Consider the following 19063-nt stretch of genomic DNA (forward strand, 5'->3'; position numbering starts at 1 on the left):
CCATTTTAAAAAGTCATGTAATTGGAATGTAAATGTAAAAAGTGATTTTTCTGTTTAGCTACCCGTAGCTGTTAGCTAACAAGGTTATTTATTACAGAGGGAGGTTGGGGTAAAGTCAGTGGAAGGTTGGGGTAAAGTCAGTGGAAGGTTGGGATAAAGTCAGAGGGAGGTTGGGGTAAAGTCAGTGGGAGGTTGGGGTAAAGTCAGAGGGAGGTTGGGGTAAAGTCAGAGGGAGGTTGGGGTAAAGTCAGAGGGAGGTTGGGGTAAAGTCAGAGGGAGGTTGGGGTACAGTCAGAGGGAGGTTGGGGTACAGTCAGAGGGAGGTTGGGGTAAAGTCAGAGGGAGGTTGGGGTACAGTCAGAGGGAGGTTGGGGTACAGTCAGAGGGAGGTTGGGGTACAGTCAGAGGGAGGTTGGGGTAACGTCAGAGGGAGGTTGGGGTAAAGTCAGAGGGAGGTTGGGGTACAGTCAGAGGGAGGTTGGGGTAAAGTCAGAGGGAGGTTGGGGTACAGTCAGAGGGAGGTTGGGGTAACGTCAGAGGGAGGTTGGGGTAAAGTCAGAGGGAGGTTGGGGTAAAGTCAGAGGGAGGTTGGGGTACAGTCAGAGGGAGGTTGGGGTAAAGTCAGAGGGAGGTTGGGGTAAATTCAGTGGGAGGTTGGGGTAAAGTCAGTGGGAGGTTGGGGTAAAGTCAGAGGGAGGTTGGGGTAAAGTCAGAGGGAGGTTGGGGTAAAGTCAGTGGGAGGTTGGGGTAAAGTCAGTGGGAGGTTGGGGTAAAGTCAGAGGGAGGTTGGGGTAAAGTCAGTGGGAGGTTGGGGTAAAGTCAGTGGGAGGTTGGGGTAAAGTCAGTGGGAGGTTGGGGTAAAGTCAGAGGGAGGTTGGGGTAAAGTCAGAGGGAGGTTGGGGTAAAGTCAGAGGGAGGTTGGGGTACAGTCAGAGGGAGGTTGGGGTAAAGTCAGAGGGAGGTTGGGGTACAGTCAGAGGGAGGTTGGGGTAACGTCAGAGGGAGGTTGGGGTAAAGTCAGAGGGAGGTTGGGGTAAAGTCAGTGGGAGGTTGGGGTACAGTCAGAGGGAGGTTGGGGTAAAGTCAGAGGGAGGTTGGGGTAAAGTCAGAGGGAGGTTGGGGTACAGTCAGAGGGAGGTTGGGGTACAGTCAGAGGGAGGTTGGGGTAAAGTCAGAGGGAGGTTGGGGTACAGTCAGAGGGAGGTTGGGGTAAAGTCAGAGGGAGGTTGGGGTAAAGTCAGAGGGAGGTTGGGGTACAGTCAGAGGGAGGTTGGGGTAAAGTCAGAGGGAGGTTGGGGTACAGTCAGAGGGAGGTTGGGGTAAAGTCAGAGGGAGGTTGGGGTACAGTCAGAGGGAGGTTGGGGTACAGTCAGAGGGAGGTTGGGGTAAAGTGCTGGGCTGCAGGGCTCAAAGGCTGCGTTACACAAGCAGCCCCATTGTGATTCCTTTTCCACTAATTGGTCTTTTGACCAATAAGATCAGGTCTTTTTGAAAATAATTGGGCAAAATATCAAAATTGGGCTGCCTGTGTAAACGCAGCCTTGGACCCATAAAGACCTCTGCTGTAGGAGATACAGGCATATACACAGCCCTGGATAGTATAGCCCTACAGACTAGGTATGGGCACGGTTAATCAAATAGCCGGATATCTGAACAGACATTAGCATTTGAATAGCCTACTTGACTGAGTGTTCTTTTTTAAAAAGTTTATTTTTATTTTTTGGCCTATTTTAAAAACGAAAAAGCTTTGTTTAAATTAAATTATCCTTGTGACATTTTTACCTACAAGGATATACTATGACATTTGAAATTCTTAATTTAATAAAACAACAAAGGAAATCAGTCAATATAAATAAATGCATTAGGCCCTAATCTATGGGTTTCACATGACTGGGAATACAGATATGCAACTGTTGGTCACAGATACCTTAAAAAAAAAAAAAGTAGGGGCGTGGATCAGAAAACCAGTAAGTATCTGGTGTGACCATTATTTGCCTCATGCAGCGTGACACATCTCCTTCGCATAGAGTTGATCAGGCTGTTGATTGTGGCCTGTGGAATGTTGTCCCACTCCTCTTCAATGGCTGTGCGAAGTTGCTGGATATTGGCAGGAACTCGAACACGCTGTCGTACACATTGATCCAGAGCATCCCAAACATGCTCAATGGGTGACATGTCTGGTGAGTATGCAGGCCATGGAAGAACTGGGACATGTTCAGCTTCCAGGAATTGTGTACAGATCCCTGACGACATGGGGCCGTGCATTATCATGCTGAAACATGAGGTGATGGCAGTGGATGAATGGCACGACAATGGGCCTCAGGATCTCGTCAAGGTATCTCTGTGCATTCGATAAAATGCAATTGTGTTTGTTGTCCGTAGCTTATGCCTGCCCAAACCATAACCCCATGGGGCACTCTGTTCACAACGTTGACATCAGGAAACTGCTCGCCCACACGACGTCATACACGCTGTCTGCCATCTGCCTGGTACAGGTGACACCGGGATTCATCCGTGAAGAGCACACTTCTCCAGCGTGCCAGAAGTCATCGAAGGTGATCATTTGCCCACTGAAGTCGGTTACGACGCCGAACTGCAATCAGGTCAAGACCCTGGTGAGGACGACGAGCATACAGATGAGCTTCCCTGAGACGGTTTCTGACAGTTTGTGCAGAAATTATTCCGTTGTGCAAACCCACAGTTTCATCAGCTGTTCGGGTGGCTGGTCTCAGACGATCCCGCATGTGATGAAGCCGGATGTGGAGGTCCTGGGCTGGCGTGGTTACACGTGGTCTGCGGTTGTGAGGCTGGTTGGACGTACTGCCAAATTCTCTAAAGCGACGTTGGAGGTGGCTTATTGTAGAGAAATGAACATTCAATTCTATGGCAACAGCTCCGGTGGACATTCCTTGAGACATCTGTGGCATTCTGTTGTGTGACAAAACTGCACATTTTAGAGTGGCCTTTTATTGCCCCCAGCAAAAGGTGCACCTGTGTAATGAACATGCTGTTTAACCAGCTTCTTGATATGCCACACCTGTCAGGTGGATGGATTGTCTTGGCAAAGGAGAAATACTAACTAACAGGGATGTAAACAAATTTGACCAAATTTGTACACAACATTTGAGAGAAATAAGCTTTTTGTGCGTACGGAACATTTCTGGGGATCTTTTATATCAGCTCATGAAACATGGGACCAACAATTTTACATGTTGCTTTTCTATTTTTGTTCAGTGTATTTTCAGTGCGTTGAGCTACTGCTGCCCATTCAGCCATTCAGGCTGCCCTGACGTCACCTGACTATTTCTACCAATCACAGGCGCTCGCCTGCAAAATACTCACCAGAAAAGCTCATTGTAACAGAATCAGTTCTATAATGGGGAAAATCAGACTTCTCTTTTGCTGTTGCTGTTAGCCAAACTACCCGGGGAAAAAAAGCATCACGTTTGCTGTTTTGTTGTCGTAGTTGCTGTTGTGTTTCTTACCTTTTCGGCCCACGCCCACAGCCCTACGCCGAGGAAGGCTGCTCCCAGTAACTGTGGAATAAAAACACACAGAGACAGAAGGTTAGACGACATACAATACAAACACGACTCAACCATCTTCCCCAAACTTCAAACTGAAGCGCTGCTTATGTATGCCAGTTAGGCTCTGCACCCCTTGTAAAGCGGATTAATGTGCTTCATTTTAAAATACGTTATTTGGCCACTTGAGTTGTGATACAAACCTTATCAAAACATAAAGGCCTATGGGCTAGTCTACATGAGGTGTGCAACTATGATTAGAAAAAGTCGGGGGGAGGCATTGTTTCACAAGTGATAATATATCATTCACAAGTGATAGGCTAATATTGTCACCCATCAGACTGTTCTTGATTTAATCTTGTCTTTACCTTTACTAAATAATATATGTGTGAAATTCGTTTGGATTTAGAATGGACCATTATCATGCATCTTTCTCGAAACAGGGGCAGGGGAAGAAATACATCATCTATGCACTTAAATAGCGAATGGAGGACGCTTTTCCTGTGGTTAATGTTCATGCCAGCTAGGTAGGCTATACTCCTGTTGTAAAGAGAAGCAATGTGCTTAATATTAGGAAAGTTGAGAAATAAATATAGTAGGCCTAGCCTATAGAAAGCTGATGGGATCCTCTTCTTTTTAATAGAGGCCATCAACTCTGTTTTCTTACGCAATTGCACAGCCTATAGAAATGTTGCGCAACATGAGCTCATATGAAGTGTTTGATTAGATGTTTTATTACATTTTGCATTGATGTCAGAGTGATTTAGAGGGACAATAGAGTGCTGAGTACCAGGCAGTTAGCAAGTTTGGTAGGCTACTAATGACCAGCAGCAGCTTCAGAGCTTGGAGAAGCCTAATTACCGTGACTAAACGGTCACTTGGAATTTGACTGCCTTTCATGACTCGTGACCGCCGTCGTGGCGGTAATACGGTCACCGCAACAGCCCTACCTCTACCTGCGTGTGCCAGTGGGCCGTAGCCAGGGGGGAGGCATTTGCGCACCACGTAAAATGATATACAACAGACTAACTAGATAGCCAATTCAAAACATACTGTATTGTGTAATTCGGCTGGTTATCTCGCTAGTTAACTAATAGCGTGCATTAATGTCATTGTCATGTCCTAAAATAATTGTCCACCCTGAGACGCAGTTGATACAGGTGCACAGTTGAAGAAACCAATGCTGCATACTCCAGTTGGAAAACCGTCTGTCAAGCGCTCAAAACTGGCCAGGATTCTCCTCTACTCAGTACTGGCCATGTAATTCTGACAAAGTTAAACAAATATTCTTACAATAGCCTAATTGACAAGTAACTCCCGTGCTGTCCCAACCCCCCCTGAACACTGAATATTTTAACCTTACAAATAGATAAACATCTTAGTTCGCTACCTCGCCCATCTTAGCCATTTCATCCCTGGTTCATTGAATGAGGGAATTATTTTATAAAGACAAAAAGTATTTCGTTGCTGGTTTGGTTGTAATGTTGCAGGGAGGCCAACCATCCTCCAGGAGAGTCCAGGAGATCTACTGGGGATGCAGGCTTTTACTCCAGCCCTGCTTGAACACACCACATTATAAAACATCAGATGCTCAACAGGACCTTGACAAAGTGACTCTGGTGTGTTTGAGCAGGGTTGGATCAAAAGCCTGCACCCCCAATAGCTCTACAGGTGGAGGGTTGACGGACCACATATTTTATACAGTAGCCTATCAGTGCAGTAGTTTACTTTGTGGGGGGTTAAGTGCCTTGCTCAAGGCGACAACGGCACGAGACAGTGTATAATACATGGGATCCGAGAGAAGCAGCCTTCCATTGTCAATACCTGTGATAATAATGAAGGTTATTTTGTGAAGGGGTTCCTGTACTCCTCACTCTCTCTCTCTCTCTCTCTCTCTCTCTCTCTCTCTCTCTCTCTCTCTCTCTCTCTCTCTCTCTCTCTCTCTCTCTCTCTCTCTCTCCTCTCTCTCTCTCTCTCTCTCTCTCTCTCTCTCTCTCTCTCTCTCTCTCTCTCTCTCTCTCTCTCTCTCTCTCTCTCTCTCTCTCTCTCTCTCTCTCTCTCTCTCTCTCTCTCTCTCTCTCTCTCTCTCTCTCTCTCTCTCTCTCTCTCTCTCTCTCTCTCTCTCTCTCTCTCTCTCTCTCTCTCTCTCTCTCTCTCTCTCTCAAGATAACAGCTCTGAGTCTTCGCCTATAATGCGTAATGAGGATGTAGAACACATGGGATCTGAGACCATTCCTCCATGCAGAATCTCTCCAGATCCTTCAGACTCCGAGGTCCACAGGTTTTCTATCGGGTTTAGGTCAGGGGACTGGGATGACCATGGCAAAACCTTGATTCTGTGGTCAGTGAACCATTTATGTCTTGATTTTGAGGTGTGCTTTTGGATCATTGTCCTGCTGGAAGATCCAACCACGGCCCAGTTTAAGCTTCCTAGCAGAAGCAGTCAGGTTTTGATTGAATATCTGCTGGTACTTGATGGAGTCCATGATATCATGTATCCTAACAAGTTGTCCAGGGAAGAAAAACAGCCCCACAACATCAAAGATCCACCACCGTACATCACACTGGGGATGAGGTACTTTTCTGCATGTCTGTCTTTCTGTCAACACCAAACCCACCACTGGTGTTTGTTTCCAAAAAGCTCTATTTTGGTCTCATCTGACCAATAGAACCCGGCCCCATTGAAAGTTCCAGTAACGTTTTGGCAAACTGTAGGCGCTTGAGTTTGATGACAACTAAGGCTTTTCTATGGCAACCCTCCCAAAACAACTTGTGGTTATGTAGGTGGCGTCTGATCGTTGTTTTGGAGACTTTCTCACCCCAAGACCCAACTAACGTCTGCAATTCTCCAGCTGTGATCCTAAGGAGATTTTTGGCCCACTCAAACCATCCTCCTCACGGTGCGACGGGGGTCAATATGGACACACGTCCTCGTCCAGGCCGATTGTTAACATCTCCAGTTATTCTGAGCCTCCCTTGTAGCTCAGTTGGTAGAGCATGGCGCTTGCTACGCCAGGGTTGTGGGTTCGATTCCCACGGGGGGCCAGTATGAAAAAAAATAAAAAAGTATGAAATGTATGCACTCTCTACTGTAAGTCGTTCTGGATAAGAGCGTCTGCTAAATGAGTAAAATGTAAATGTAAAATTTTAAACTTCTTAATTATTGCCCTGATAGTGGAAATGGGCATTTTCAACCATTGAGCTATTTTCTTATAGCCATTTCCTGATTTGTGCAGCTCAACAACCTTTTGTCCCACATCATTACTGTGTTCTCGGGTCTTTCCCATAGTGATGGATGACTATGGGAACTTGTCCTGTGTGTCACCTCATATTTATACCCCAGTGAAACAGGAAGTCATGGCTTACCACTTAAGTGTTCCTAATCACTCAGGTGAACTTAAAAACGTGAAGTACAGTACAGCACCGCAGAGTAGAGTACAGCACCGTAGAGTACAGTACAGCACCGCAGAGTACAGTACAGCACCGCAGAGTAGAGTACAGCACCGCAGAGTAGAGTACAGCACCGCAGAGTAGAGTACAGCACCGCAGAGTAGAGTAGAGTACAGCACCGTAGAGTAGAGTAGAGTACAGCACCGTAGAGTACAGTACAGCACCGCAGAGTACAGTACAGCACCGCAGAGTAGAGTACAGCACCGCAGAGTAGAGTACAGCACCGCAGAGTAGAGTACAGCACCGCAGAGTAGAGTAGAGTACAGCACCGTAGAGTAGAGTAGAGTACAGCACCGCAGAGTACAGTACAGCACCGCAGAGTAGAGTACAGCACCGCAGAGTAGAGTACAGCACCGCAGAGTAGAGTACAGCACCGCAGAGTAGAGTAGAGTACAGCACCGTAGAGTAGAGTAGAGTACAGCACCGCAGAGTACAGTACAGCACCGCAGAGTAGAGTACAGCACCGCAGAGTAGAGTACAGCACCGTAGAGTAGAGTACAGCACCGCAGAGTAGAGTACAGCACCGCAGAGTAGAGTACAGCACCGTAGAGTAGAGTAGAGTACAGCACCGCAGAGTAGAGTACAGCACCGCAGAGTAGAGTACAGTACAGCACCGCAGAGTAGAGTACAGCACCGCAGAGTAGAGTAGAGTACAGCACCGTAGAGTAGAGTAGAGTACAGCACCGCAGAGTAGAGTACAGTACAGCACCGTAGAGTACAGTACAGCACCGCAGAGTAGAGTACAGCACCGCAGAGTAGAGTAGAGTACAGCACCGTAGAGTAGAGTAGAGTACAGCACCGCAGAGTAGAGTACAGCACCGCAGAGTAGAGTACAGTACAGCACCGCAGAGTAGAGTACAGTACAGCACCGCAGAGTAGAGTACAGTACAGCACCGCAGAGTAGAGTAGAGTACAGCACCGCAGAGTAGAGTACAGCACCGCAGAGTAGAGTACAGCACCGCAGAGTAGAGTACAGTACAGCACCGCAGAGTAGAGTACAGCACCGTAGAGTAGAGTACAGCACCGCAGAGTAGAGTACAGTACAGCACCGCAGAGTAGAGTACAGCACCGCAGAGTACAGTACAGTACCGCAGAGTAGAGTACAGTACCGCAGAGTAGAGTACAGCACCGTAGAGTAGAGTACAGCACCGCAGAGTAGAGTACAGCACCGCAGAGTAGAGTACAGCACAGCACCGTAGAGTAGAGTACAGCACCGCAGAGTAGAGTACAGCACCGCAGAGTAGAGTACAGCACCGCAGAGTAGAGTACAGCACAGCACCGTAGAGTAGAGTACAGCACCGCAGAGTAGAGTACAGTACAGCACCGCAGAGTAGAGTACAGTACAGCACCGCAGAGTAGAGTACAGCACCGCAGAGTAGAGTACAGTACAGCACCGTAGAGTAGAGTACAGCACCGCAGAGTAGAGTACAGTACAGCACCGCAGAGTAGAGTACAGCACCGCAGAGTAGAGTACAGCACCGCAGAGTAGAGTACAGTACAGCACCGCAGAGTAGAGTACAGCACCGCAGAGTAGAGTACAGTACAGCACCGCAGAGTAGAGTACAGCACCGCAGAGTAGAGTACAGCACCGCAGAGTAGAGTACAGTACAGCACCGTAGAGTAGAGTACAGCACCGCAGAGTAGAGTACAGTACAGCACCGCAGAGTAGAGTAGAGTACAGCACCGCAGAGTAGAGTACAGCACCGCAGAGTAGAGTACAGTACAGCACCGCAGAGTAGAGTACAGTACAGCACCGCAGAGTACAGTACAGCACCGTAGAGTAGAGTACAGCACCGCAGAGTAGAGTACAGTACAGCACCGCAGAGTAGAGTACAGCACCGCAGAGTACAGTACAGCACCGCAGAGTAGAGTAGAGTACAGCACCGCAGAGTAGAGTACAGTACAGCACCGCAGAGTAGAGTACAGCACCGCAGAGTAGAGTACAGCACCGCAGAGTAGAGTACAGCACCGCAGAGTAGAGTACAGCACCGCAGAGTAGAGTACAGCACCGCAGAGTAGAGTACAGCACCGCAGAGTAGAGTACAGCACCGCAGAGTAGAGTACAGTACAGCACCGCAGAGTAGAGTACAGCACCGCAGAGTAGAGTACAGCACCGCAGAGTAGAGTACAGCACCGCAGAGTAGAGTACAGCACCGCAGAGTAGAGTACAGCACCGCACCGCAGAGTAGAGTACAGCACCGCAGAGTAGAGTACAGCACCGCAGAGTAGAGTACAGCACCGCAGAGTAGAGTACAGCACCGCAGAGTAGAGTACAGTACAGCACCGCAGAGTAGAGTACAGCACCGCAGAGTAGAGTACAGCACCGCAGAGTAGAGTACAGCACCGCAGAGTAGAGTACAGCACCGCAGAGTAGAGTACAGCACCGCAGAGTAGAGTACAGCACCGCAGAGTAGAGTACAGCACCGCAGAGTAGAGTACAGTACAGCACCGCAGAGTAGAGTACAGCACCGCAGAGTAGAGTACAGCACCGCAGAGTAGAGTACAGCACCGCAGAGTAGAGTACAGTACAGCACCGCAGAGTAGAGTACAGCACCGCAGAGTAGAGTACAGTACAGCACCGCAGAGTAGAGTACAGCACCGCAGAGTAGAGTACAGTACAGCACCGCAGAGTACAGTACAGTACAGCACCGCAGAGTAGAGTACAGCACCGCAGAGTAGAGTACAGTACAGCACCGCAGAGTAGAGTACAGCACCGCAGAGTAGAGTACAGCACCGCAGAGTAGAGTACAGCACCGCAGAGTAGAGTACAGTACAGCACCGCAGAGTACAGTACAGTACAGCACCGTAGAGTAGAGTAGAGTACAGCACCGCAGAGTAGAGTACAGCACCGCAGAGTACAGCACCGCAGAGTAGAGTACAGCACCGCAGAGTAGAGTACAGTACAGCACCGCAGAGTAGAGTAGAGTACAGCACCGCAGAGTAGAGTACAGCACAGCACCGTAGAGTAGAGTAGAGTACAGCACCGCAGAGTAGAGTACAGCACCGCAGAGTAGAGTACAGTACAGCACCGTAGAGTAGAGTAGAGTACAGCACCGCAGAGTAGAGTACAGCACCGCAGAGTACAGTACAGTACAGCACCGTAGAGTAGAGTAGAGTACAGCACCGCAGAGTAGAGTACAGCACCGCAGAGTAGAGTACAGTACAGCACCGTAGAGTACAGTACAGTACAGCACCGTAGAGTAGAGTAGAGTACAGCACCGCAGAGTAGAGTACAGCACCGCAGAGTAGAGTACAGTACAGCACCGTAGAGTAGAGTAGAGTACAGCACCGCAGAGTAGAGTACAGCACCGCAGAGTAGAGTACAGTACAGCACCGTAGAGTAGAGTAGAGTACAGCACCGCAGAGTAGAGTACAGCACCGCAGAGTAGAGTACAGTACAGCACCGCAGAGTAGAGTACAGTACAGCACCGCAGAGTAGAGTACAGTACAGCACCGCAGAGTAGAGTACAGTACAGCACCGCAGAGTAGAGTACAGTACAGCACCGCAGAGTAGAGTACAGTACAGCACCGCAGAGTAGAGTACAGTACAGCACCGCAGAGTAGAGTACAGTACAGCACCGCAGAGTAGAGTACAGTACAGCACCGCAGAGTAGAGTACAGTACAGCACCGCAGAGTAGAGTACAGTACAGCACCGCAGAGTAGAGTACAGCACCGCAGAGTAGAGTACAGTACAGCACCGTAGAGTAGAGTACAGCACCGCAGAGTAGAGTACAGTACAGCACCGTAGAGTAGAGTACAGCACCGCAGAGTAGAGTACAGTACAGCACCGTAGAGTAGAGTACAGCACCGCAGAGTAGAGTACAGTACAGCACCGTAGAGTAGAGTACAGCACCGCAGAGTAGAGTACAGTACAGCACCGTAGAGTAGAGTACAGCACCGCAGAGTAGAGTACAGTACAGCACCGTAGAGTAGAGTACAGCACCGCAGAGTAGAGTACAGTACAGCACCGTAGAGTAGAGTACAGCACCGCAGAGTAGAGTACAGTACAGCACCGTAGAGTAGAGTACAGCACCGCAGAGTAGAGTACAGCACCGCAGAGTAGAGTACAGCACCGCAGAGTAGAGTACAGTACAGCACCGCAGAGTAGAGTACAGTACAGCACCGCAGAGTAGAGTACAGCACCGCAGAGTAGAGTACAGCACCGCAGAGTAGAGTACAGTACAGCACCGTAGAGTAGAGTACAGCACCGCAGAGTAGAGTACAGTACAGCACCGTAGAGTAGAGTACAGCACCGTAGAGTAGAGTACAGCACCGCAGAGTAGAGTACAGCACCGCAGAGTAGAGTACAGCACCGCAGAGTAGAGTACAGTACAGCACCGTAGAGTAGAGTACAGCACCGCAGAGTAGAGTACAGTACAGCACCGTAGAGTAGAGTACAGCACCGCAGAGTAGAGTACAGTACAGCACCGCAGAGTAGAGTACAGCACCGCAGAGTAGAGTACAGTACAGCACCGCAGAGTAGAGTACAGCACCGCAGAGTAGAGTAGAGTACAGCACCGCAGAGTAGAGTACAGCACCGCAGAGTAGAGTACAGCACCGTAGAGTAGAGTACAGTACAGCACCGTAGAGTAGAGTACAGCACCGCAGAGTAGAGTACAGTACAGCACCGCAGAGTAGAGTACAGCACCGCAGAGTAGAGTACAGTACAGCACCGCAGAGTAGAGTACAGCACCGCAGAGTAGAGTAGAGTACAGCACCGCAGAGTAGAGTACAGCACCGCAGAGTAGAGTACAGTACAGCACCGCAGAGTAGAGTACAGCACCGCAGAGTAGAGTACAGTACAGCACCGTAGAGTAGAGTACAGCACCGCAGAGTAGAGTACAGTACAGCACCGCAGAGTAGAGTACAGTACAGCACCGCAGAGTAGAGTACAGCACCGCAGAGTAGAGTACAGCACAGCACCGCAGAGTAGAGTACAGTACAGCACCGCAGAGTAGAGTACAGTACAGCACCGCAGAGTAGAGTACAGTACAGCACCGTAGAGTAGAGTACAGCACCGCAGAGTAGAGTACAGCACCGCAGAGTAGAGTACAGTACAGCACAGCAGAGTAGAGTACAGTACAGCACCGCAGAGTAGAGTACAGTACAGCACCGTAGAGTAGAGTACAGCACCGCAGAGTACAGTACAGTACAGCACCGCAGAGTAGAGTACAGTACAGCACTGCAGAGTAGAGTACAGCACCGCAGAGTACAGTACAGTACAGCACCGCAGAGTAGAGTACAGTACAGCACCGTAGAGTAGAGTACAGCACCGCAGAGTACAGTACAGTACAGCACCGCAGAGTAGAGTACAGCACCGCAGAGTAGAGTACAGTACAGCACCGCAGAGTAGAGTACAGCACCGCAGAGTAGAGTACAGCACCGCAGAGTAGAGTACAGTACAGCACCGCAGAGTAGAGTACAGCACCGCAGAGTAGAGTACAGTACAGCACCGCAGAGTAGAGTACAGCACCGCAGAGTAGAGTACAGTACAGCACCGCAGAGTAGAGTACAGCACCGCAGAGTAGAGTACAGTACAGCACCGTAGAGTAGAGTACAGCACCGCAGAGTACAGTACAGTACAGCACCGCAGAGTAGAGTACAGTACAGCACCGCAGAGTAGAGTAGAGTAGAGTTCAGTAGAGTACAATATAAATATGAACACTACTTTTCTTTACCTTCCTTTATTGTCCTGTACTCTGCTCTACTCACTGTAAAGTACTGTACTATCCAAACTTGTGAAACATACGTCTATGATAGGTTCAGATTTGGTCCAGTCCGGTCTGTCTGTGGACGTTGAAATCAAGGCCAGGGTGGACTGACCAAATTTCAACTACTTTTCAACGTCCATGGACGTCCGGGTGTCGGTGCTCAGTGGGTGAGGATGCTGGTGACTGTAAATGGAAAGAGAGGGGGCTCATGGGTAGTTGTCAGTAAGAGCTGGGAGAGGTGACAGTAACTGGAGAGTGAGAGAGGCAGTGAGAGAGATGGAGAGTGAGGGGTTGTTGTCCAGACTCAAACTGTTTTAAAAGGGATACTTTTATCTACTTCCTCCTCAGAGTCAGATGAACTCGTGGATACCATTTGTATGTTTCTGTGTGCAGTATGAAGGAAGTTAGATGTAGTTTCGCGAGCCAAAGCTAACTAGCCTTAGCATTGATAAACACACTAAACAATACATTATTGTTGCTAACCTTTTGCAAATAATCTACTAGATTAAATTAGGTTTAATCTGTCATGTGAGCCGGCAGTGATGACTCCCATCGTATGAGATAATTAGGTTGATCGTCAATTGTAGATATTGCTACCTAAAAAGGCAGGCTATTTTCCAGTCCTTTCTGTTGGGCCTACGAATCCTATATTGAAGGTCAGGATGCCCCTGCGACCTGGCTGTGACTGGGGACTACAACAGAGACCAGTCACGGTCAGGGCCATTTAAGATTATGGAGGACAATTGTAATTTTTATGAGCGTGGCCTTATTTCTATTACAGCATATTGTATGACTGTCATTCATATTCCATTCACCCAGTTCAATGTAACATCGATAGGTTTAGGCTACTACATGATACTCACATTTTTCCTATACCCATCATGGAGGTTGCTACAACCTAGCCTATGAATGAAAGTTTTACAACGCAAGTGCACAGGTCGAGAGAAATGTCAGTAATCAAGGTAACAGACATTCACACATTCAATACCACCTTGCACACACTTGCCTGCATCTCGCTGAACTAGGGTGTAATCATTAGTCCAACAGTTGCAAACGAGAGTTTCTATTGGACAAATTTCATTTCATTCCGTTGGCTTCCGTTTAAGAAAGGTTTTTCAACAGAATTGGAGGAATGAATACACCCCTGATCACACGCAAACACAGTTCACTTTCATAGCAGCCACATAACAGCCTGATCCCTTAGATGGTTGTATTCCTTCACATCTACGCACTATCCTCTTCTCCTCCTCTCACTTCGCTTGTGGACTTCAGTGCACAACACATCAGCTCTCTGTGACCAGGCGGAAAAAAACTTTCCAAGCCAAACCTTCAATCATAACCGCTAACCGCTACACATCGCCTAGAGTTACACCGACGGGCCCCGGTGGTAATACATTAATACATCCAAAAGCGTATCTTGACTTGGAAGAGCTCCAGTGTTGCATAGCCAAAGCCAGCTAGCTAACATAGCATCCCTCTCTGTTTGAGCCGGGTGATTGAGTAGGCTAAACTAGCTAGCTGCATTCCCTAGCTAAGTAAGTGAAAGTATTTTGAAGTCAGAAGTTTACATACACTTAGGTTGGAGTCATTAAAACTTGATTTTCAACCACTCCACAAATGTCTTGTTAACAAACTATAGTTTTGGCAAGTCGGTTAGGACATCTACTTTGTGCATGACACAAGTAATTTTTCCAACAATTGTTTACAGACAGATTATTTCACTTATAATTCACTGTATCACAATTCCAGTGGGTCAGAAGTTTACATACACTAAGTTGACTGTGCCTTTAAACAGCTTGGAAAATTCCAGAAAATGATGTCATGGCTTTAGAAGCTTCTGATAGGCTAATTGACATCATTTGAGTCAATTGGAGGTGTACCTGTGGATGTATTTCAAGGCCTACCTTCAAACTCAGTGCCTCTTTGCTTGACATCATGGGAAAATCAAAAGAAATCAGCCAAGACCTCAGAAATAAAATGGTAGACCTCCACAAGTCTGGTTCATCCTTGGGAACAATTTCCAAATGCCTGAAGGGACCACGTTCATCTGTACAAACAATAGTATGCAAGTATAAACACCTTGGGACCACGCAGCCGTCATACCGCTCAGGAAGGAGACGCGTTGTCTCCTAGAGATTAATGTACTTTGATGTGACAAGTGCAAATCAATCCCAGAACAACAGCAAAGGACCTTGTGAAGATGCTGGAGGAAACGGGTACAAAAGTATCTATATCCACAGTAAAACGAGTCCTATATCGACATAACCTGAAAAGCCGCTCAGCAAGGAAGATGCCACTGCTCCAAAACAGCCATAAAAAAGCCAGACTACGGTTTGCAACTGCACATGGGGACAAAGATTGTACTTTTTGGAGAAATGTCCTCTGGTCTGATGAAACAAAAATAGAACTGTTTGCCCATAATGACCATCATTATGTTTGGAGGAAAAAATTGATTGCTTGCAAGCCGAAGAACACCATCCCAACCGTGAAGCACGGGGGTGGCAGCATCATCCTGTGGGGGTGCTTTGCTGCAGGAGGGACTGGTGCACTTCACAAAATAGATGGCATCATGAGGAAGGAAAATTATGTGGATATATCGAAGCAACATCTCAAGACATCAGTCAGGAAGTTAAAGCTTGGTCGAAAATGGGTCTTCCAAATGGACAATGACCCCAAGCATACTTCCAAAGTTGTGCCAAAATGGCTTAAGGACAACAAAGTTAAGGTATTGGAGTGGCCATCACAAAGCCCTGACCTCAATCCTACAGAAAATGTGTGGGCAGAACTGAAAAAGCATGTGCGAGCAAGGAGGCCTACAAATCTGACTCAGTTACACCAGCTCTGTCAGGAAGAATGGGCTAAAATTCACCCACCTTTATTGTGGGAAGCTTGTGGAAGGCTACCCGAAACATTTGACCCAAGTTAAACAATTTAAAGGCAAAGCTACCAAATACGAATTGAGTGTATGTAAACTTCTGACCCACTGGGAATGTGATGAAAGAAATAAAAGCTTAAATAAATCATTCTCTCTACTAATATTCTGACATTTCACATTCTTAAAATAAATTGGTGATCCTAACTGACCTAAGACAGGGAATTTTTACTAGGATTAAATGTAAGGAATTCTGAAAAACTGATTTTAAATGTATTTGGCTAAGGTGTATGTAAACTTCCGACTTCAACTGTATATATAGCTCTCTCTCTCTATATCTATTGCTCCTCCTTCATTTTTGAAGAAATTAATTTGTTCAAAACTGTTCAACTATTGTCTTTCTCTCTCTTTGAGTCAACTACTCACCACATTTTATACACTGCAGTGCTAGCTAGCTGTAGCTTATGCTTTCAGTACTAGATTCATTCTCTGATCCTTTGATTGGGTGGACAACATGTCAATTCATGCTGCAATCGCTCTGATAGGTTGGAGAACGTCCTCCGGAAGTTTTCATAATTACTGTGGAAGTGTGTGGAAGGGGGTGAGAACCAAGAGCCTCCTAGGTTTTGTATTGAAGTCAACGTATCCAGAGGAGAACTGAAGCTAACTGTCCTCCGGCTACACCATGGTGCTACCCTACAAAGTGCTGTTGAGGCTACTGTAGACCTTCATTGCAAAATAGTGTGTTTTAATGAATATATTTAGTATAGTTTTATCTAAAAAGGATAACTTTATTTTTATGAAATTCACTGAGGAGGATGGGCCTCCCCTTCCTCCTCTGAGGAGCCTCCACTGTTGGAGATCAGAGGTTAGCGTAATCCCTTCAAACTAATCCAGTGAGATTAGAGAGATAGAGACGCTCACTCAACTGCTCTCCCTCTCCCACTCCTTAATCCATGTGATCCTGTTATCCGGATAGTGTGTGTGTGTTAATCTCAGCTAGCCCACCCTTACCCTACACAGTCAGTCCCACGGTCAGCTCAGTGCATTAGAAGGGCCAATACTAGACACTTTCATCTCAAAGCCTCCTCATTCTGCTGATAATACGACAATGATAGCTTGGCTCTGGTAAGTAGAACGACACATTCCCAATTCACCACATCTGATACTGTGGTGTAATCAATGCAGGGCCTATCAAATGAGCTGTTATCTGTGGTGCAGGTAAAGGGGAAGTCAGATGTGTGGAATAAATGTGGAATAAATGTGACTAGTGGAAAATACTGGAGATCAAGAAACAGAAGGTAAGGAGCAAGGCAATGCGTGTATATTATTATAATCATGTATATTATTATGTACTGTATATTCTGTATATTATTATTATGTAAATTATGTATATTCTTATTGTGTATATATTCTGTATATTATTATTATGTAAATATGGGCTATTCTTATTATGTATATATTATGTATACCATTATTATATTATGTAAATTATGATATATATTATGCATATTATTATTGTGTATATTTTGTATATTATTATTATGTATATTATATATATATATTATTATAATGTGAATTATGAATATTATTTGTGACAAACAGGTGCTGTTAAATTACAATATCATTTTTCTGAACGTTTCACTAAACACATTTTAAGCCAGAGAGTCTGTTGTAAGCCAGAGAGTCTGTTGTAAGCCAGAGAGTCTGTTGTAAGCCAGAGAGTCTGTTGTAAGCCAGAGAGTCTGTTGTAAGCCAGAGAGTCTGTTGTAAGCCAGAGAGTCTGTTGTAAGCCAGAGAGTCTGTTGTAAGCCAGAGAGTCTGTTGTAAGCCAGAGAGTCTGTTGTAAGCCAGAGAGTCTGTTGTAAGCCAGAGAGTCTGTTGTAAGCCAGAGAGTCTGTTGTAAGCCAGAGAGTCTGTTGTAAGCCAGAGAGTCTGTTGTAAGCCAGAGAGTCTGTTGTAAGCCAGAGAGTCTGTTGTAAGCCAGAGAGTCTGTTGTAAGCCAGAGAGTCTGTTGTAAGCCAGAGAGTCTGTTGTAAGCCAGAGAGTCTGTTGTAAGCCAGAGAGTCTGTTGTAAGCCAGAGAGTCTGTTGTAAGCCAGAGAGTCTGTTATAAGCCAGAGAGTCTGTTATAAGCCAGAGAGTCTGTTGTAACGTTGATGTTTTTGTAAAGCCTTTATTACAGCAAAGACTAAAAACAGTCACATTCATTCGTGAATGCAATTTTCCGAAATTGAATGGTTTAGGCCTATTTATTGTTTACGGTAATTATTCAAATGGTCACTTCATAATTTTATTTGAAAACTATGCTGTGTGATAACATGAACAAATAAAATGATTGATACAGTAGCCTATATACAGTGCATTCAGAAAGTTTTCAGAGCACTTGACTTTTTCCACATTTTGTTACGTTAGCCTTATTCTAAATGGATTAAATAAATACAAATCCTCATCAATCTACACACAATATTTATGCAAATGTATTTAAAATAATCAACAGAAATACCATAATTACATAAGTATTCAGACCCTTTGCTATCAGAGTCGAAATTGAGCTCAGGTGCTTCCTGTTTCCATTTATCATCCTTGAGATGTTTCTACAACTTGATTGGAGTCCACCTGTGGTAAATTCAATTGATTGGACATGATTTGGAAAGGCAAACACCTGTCTATATAAGGTCCTACAGTTGACAGTGCATGTCAGAGCAAAAACCATTCTTAAAATGGAAGATGTTTCGAACCACCAAGATTGTTCCTTGAGCTGGCCGCCCTGCCAAACTGAGCAATCGGGGGAGAAGGGCCTTGGTCAGGGAGGTGACCAAGAACCCGATGGTCACTCTGACAGAGCTCTAGAGTTCCTCTGTGGAGATGGGAGAACCTTCCAGAAGGACAACCATCTCTGCAGCACTCCACCAATCAGGCCTTTATGGTAGAGTGGCCAGACAGAAGCCATTCCTCAGTAAAAGGCACATGACAGCCTGCTTGGAGTTTGCCAAAAGGCACCTAAATGACTCTCAGACCATGAGAAACAAGATTATCTGGTCTGATGAAACCAAGATTGAACTCTTTGGCCTGAATGCCAAGCGTCACGTCTGGAGGAAACCTGACACCATCCCTACAGTGAAGCATGGTGGTGGCAGCATCATGCTGTGGAGATGTTTTTCAGCGGCAGGGACAGGGAGAATAGTCTAGTCAGGGTCGAGGAAAAACCTGCTCCAGAGCGCTCAGGACCTCAGACTGGGGCGAAGGTTCACCTTCCAACAGGACAACGCAGGAGTAGCTTCGGGACAAGTCTCTGAATGTCCTTGAATGGCCCAGCCAGAGCCCGGACTTGAACCCGATCAAACATCTCTGGAGAGACCTGAAAATAGCTCTGCAGCGACGCTCCCCATCCAACCTGACAGAGCTTGAGAGGATCTGCAGAGAAGAATGGGAGAAACTACCCAAATACAGGTGTGCCAAACTTGTAGCGTCATACCCAAGAAGACTAGAGGCTGTAATCGCTG

General features: G+C 46.5%; 1 protein-coding gene across 1 annotated transcript in view; it reads right to left on the bottom strand.

Moving 5' to 3' along the window:
* LOC121538422 (tetraspanin-17-like) overlaps positions 1-19063 on the bottom strand; it is a 54906-nt gene that overhangs the window by 23502 nt on the left and 12341 nt on the right. Inside the window, exon 2 of the mRNA XM_045212272.1 lies at positions 3486-3536. Coding sequence (XP_045068207.1) covers positions 3486-3536 — 51 coding nt within the window. The remainder of the gene's footprint in view (positions 1-3485; positions 3537-19063) is intronic.

This window comes from Coregonus clupeaformis, unplaced genomic scaffold (assembly GCF_020615455.1).
Source record: "Coregonus clupeaformis isolate EN_2021a unplaced genomic scaffold, ASM2061545v1 scaf0004, whole genome shotgun sequence".
Taxonomy (NCBI): domain Eukaryota; kingdom Metazoa; phylum Chordata; class Actinopteri; order Salmoniformes; family Salmonidae; genus Coregonus; species Coregonus clupeaformis.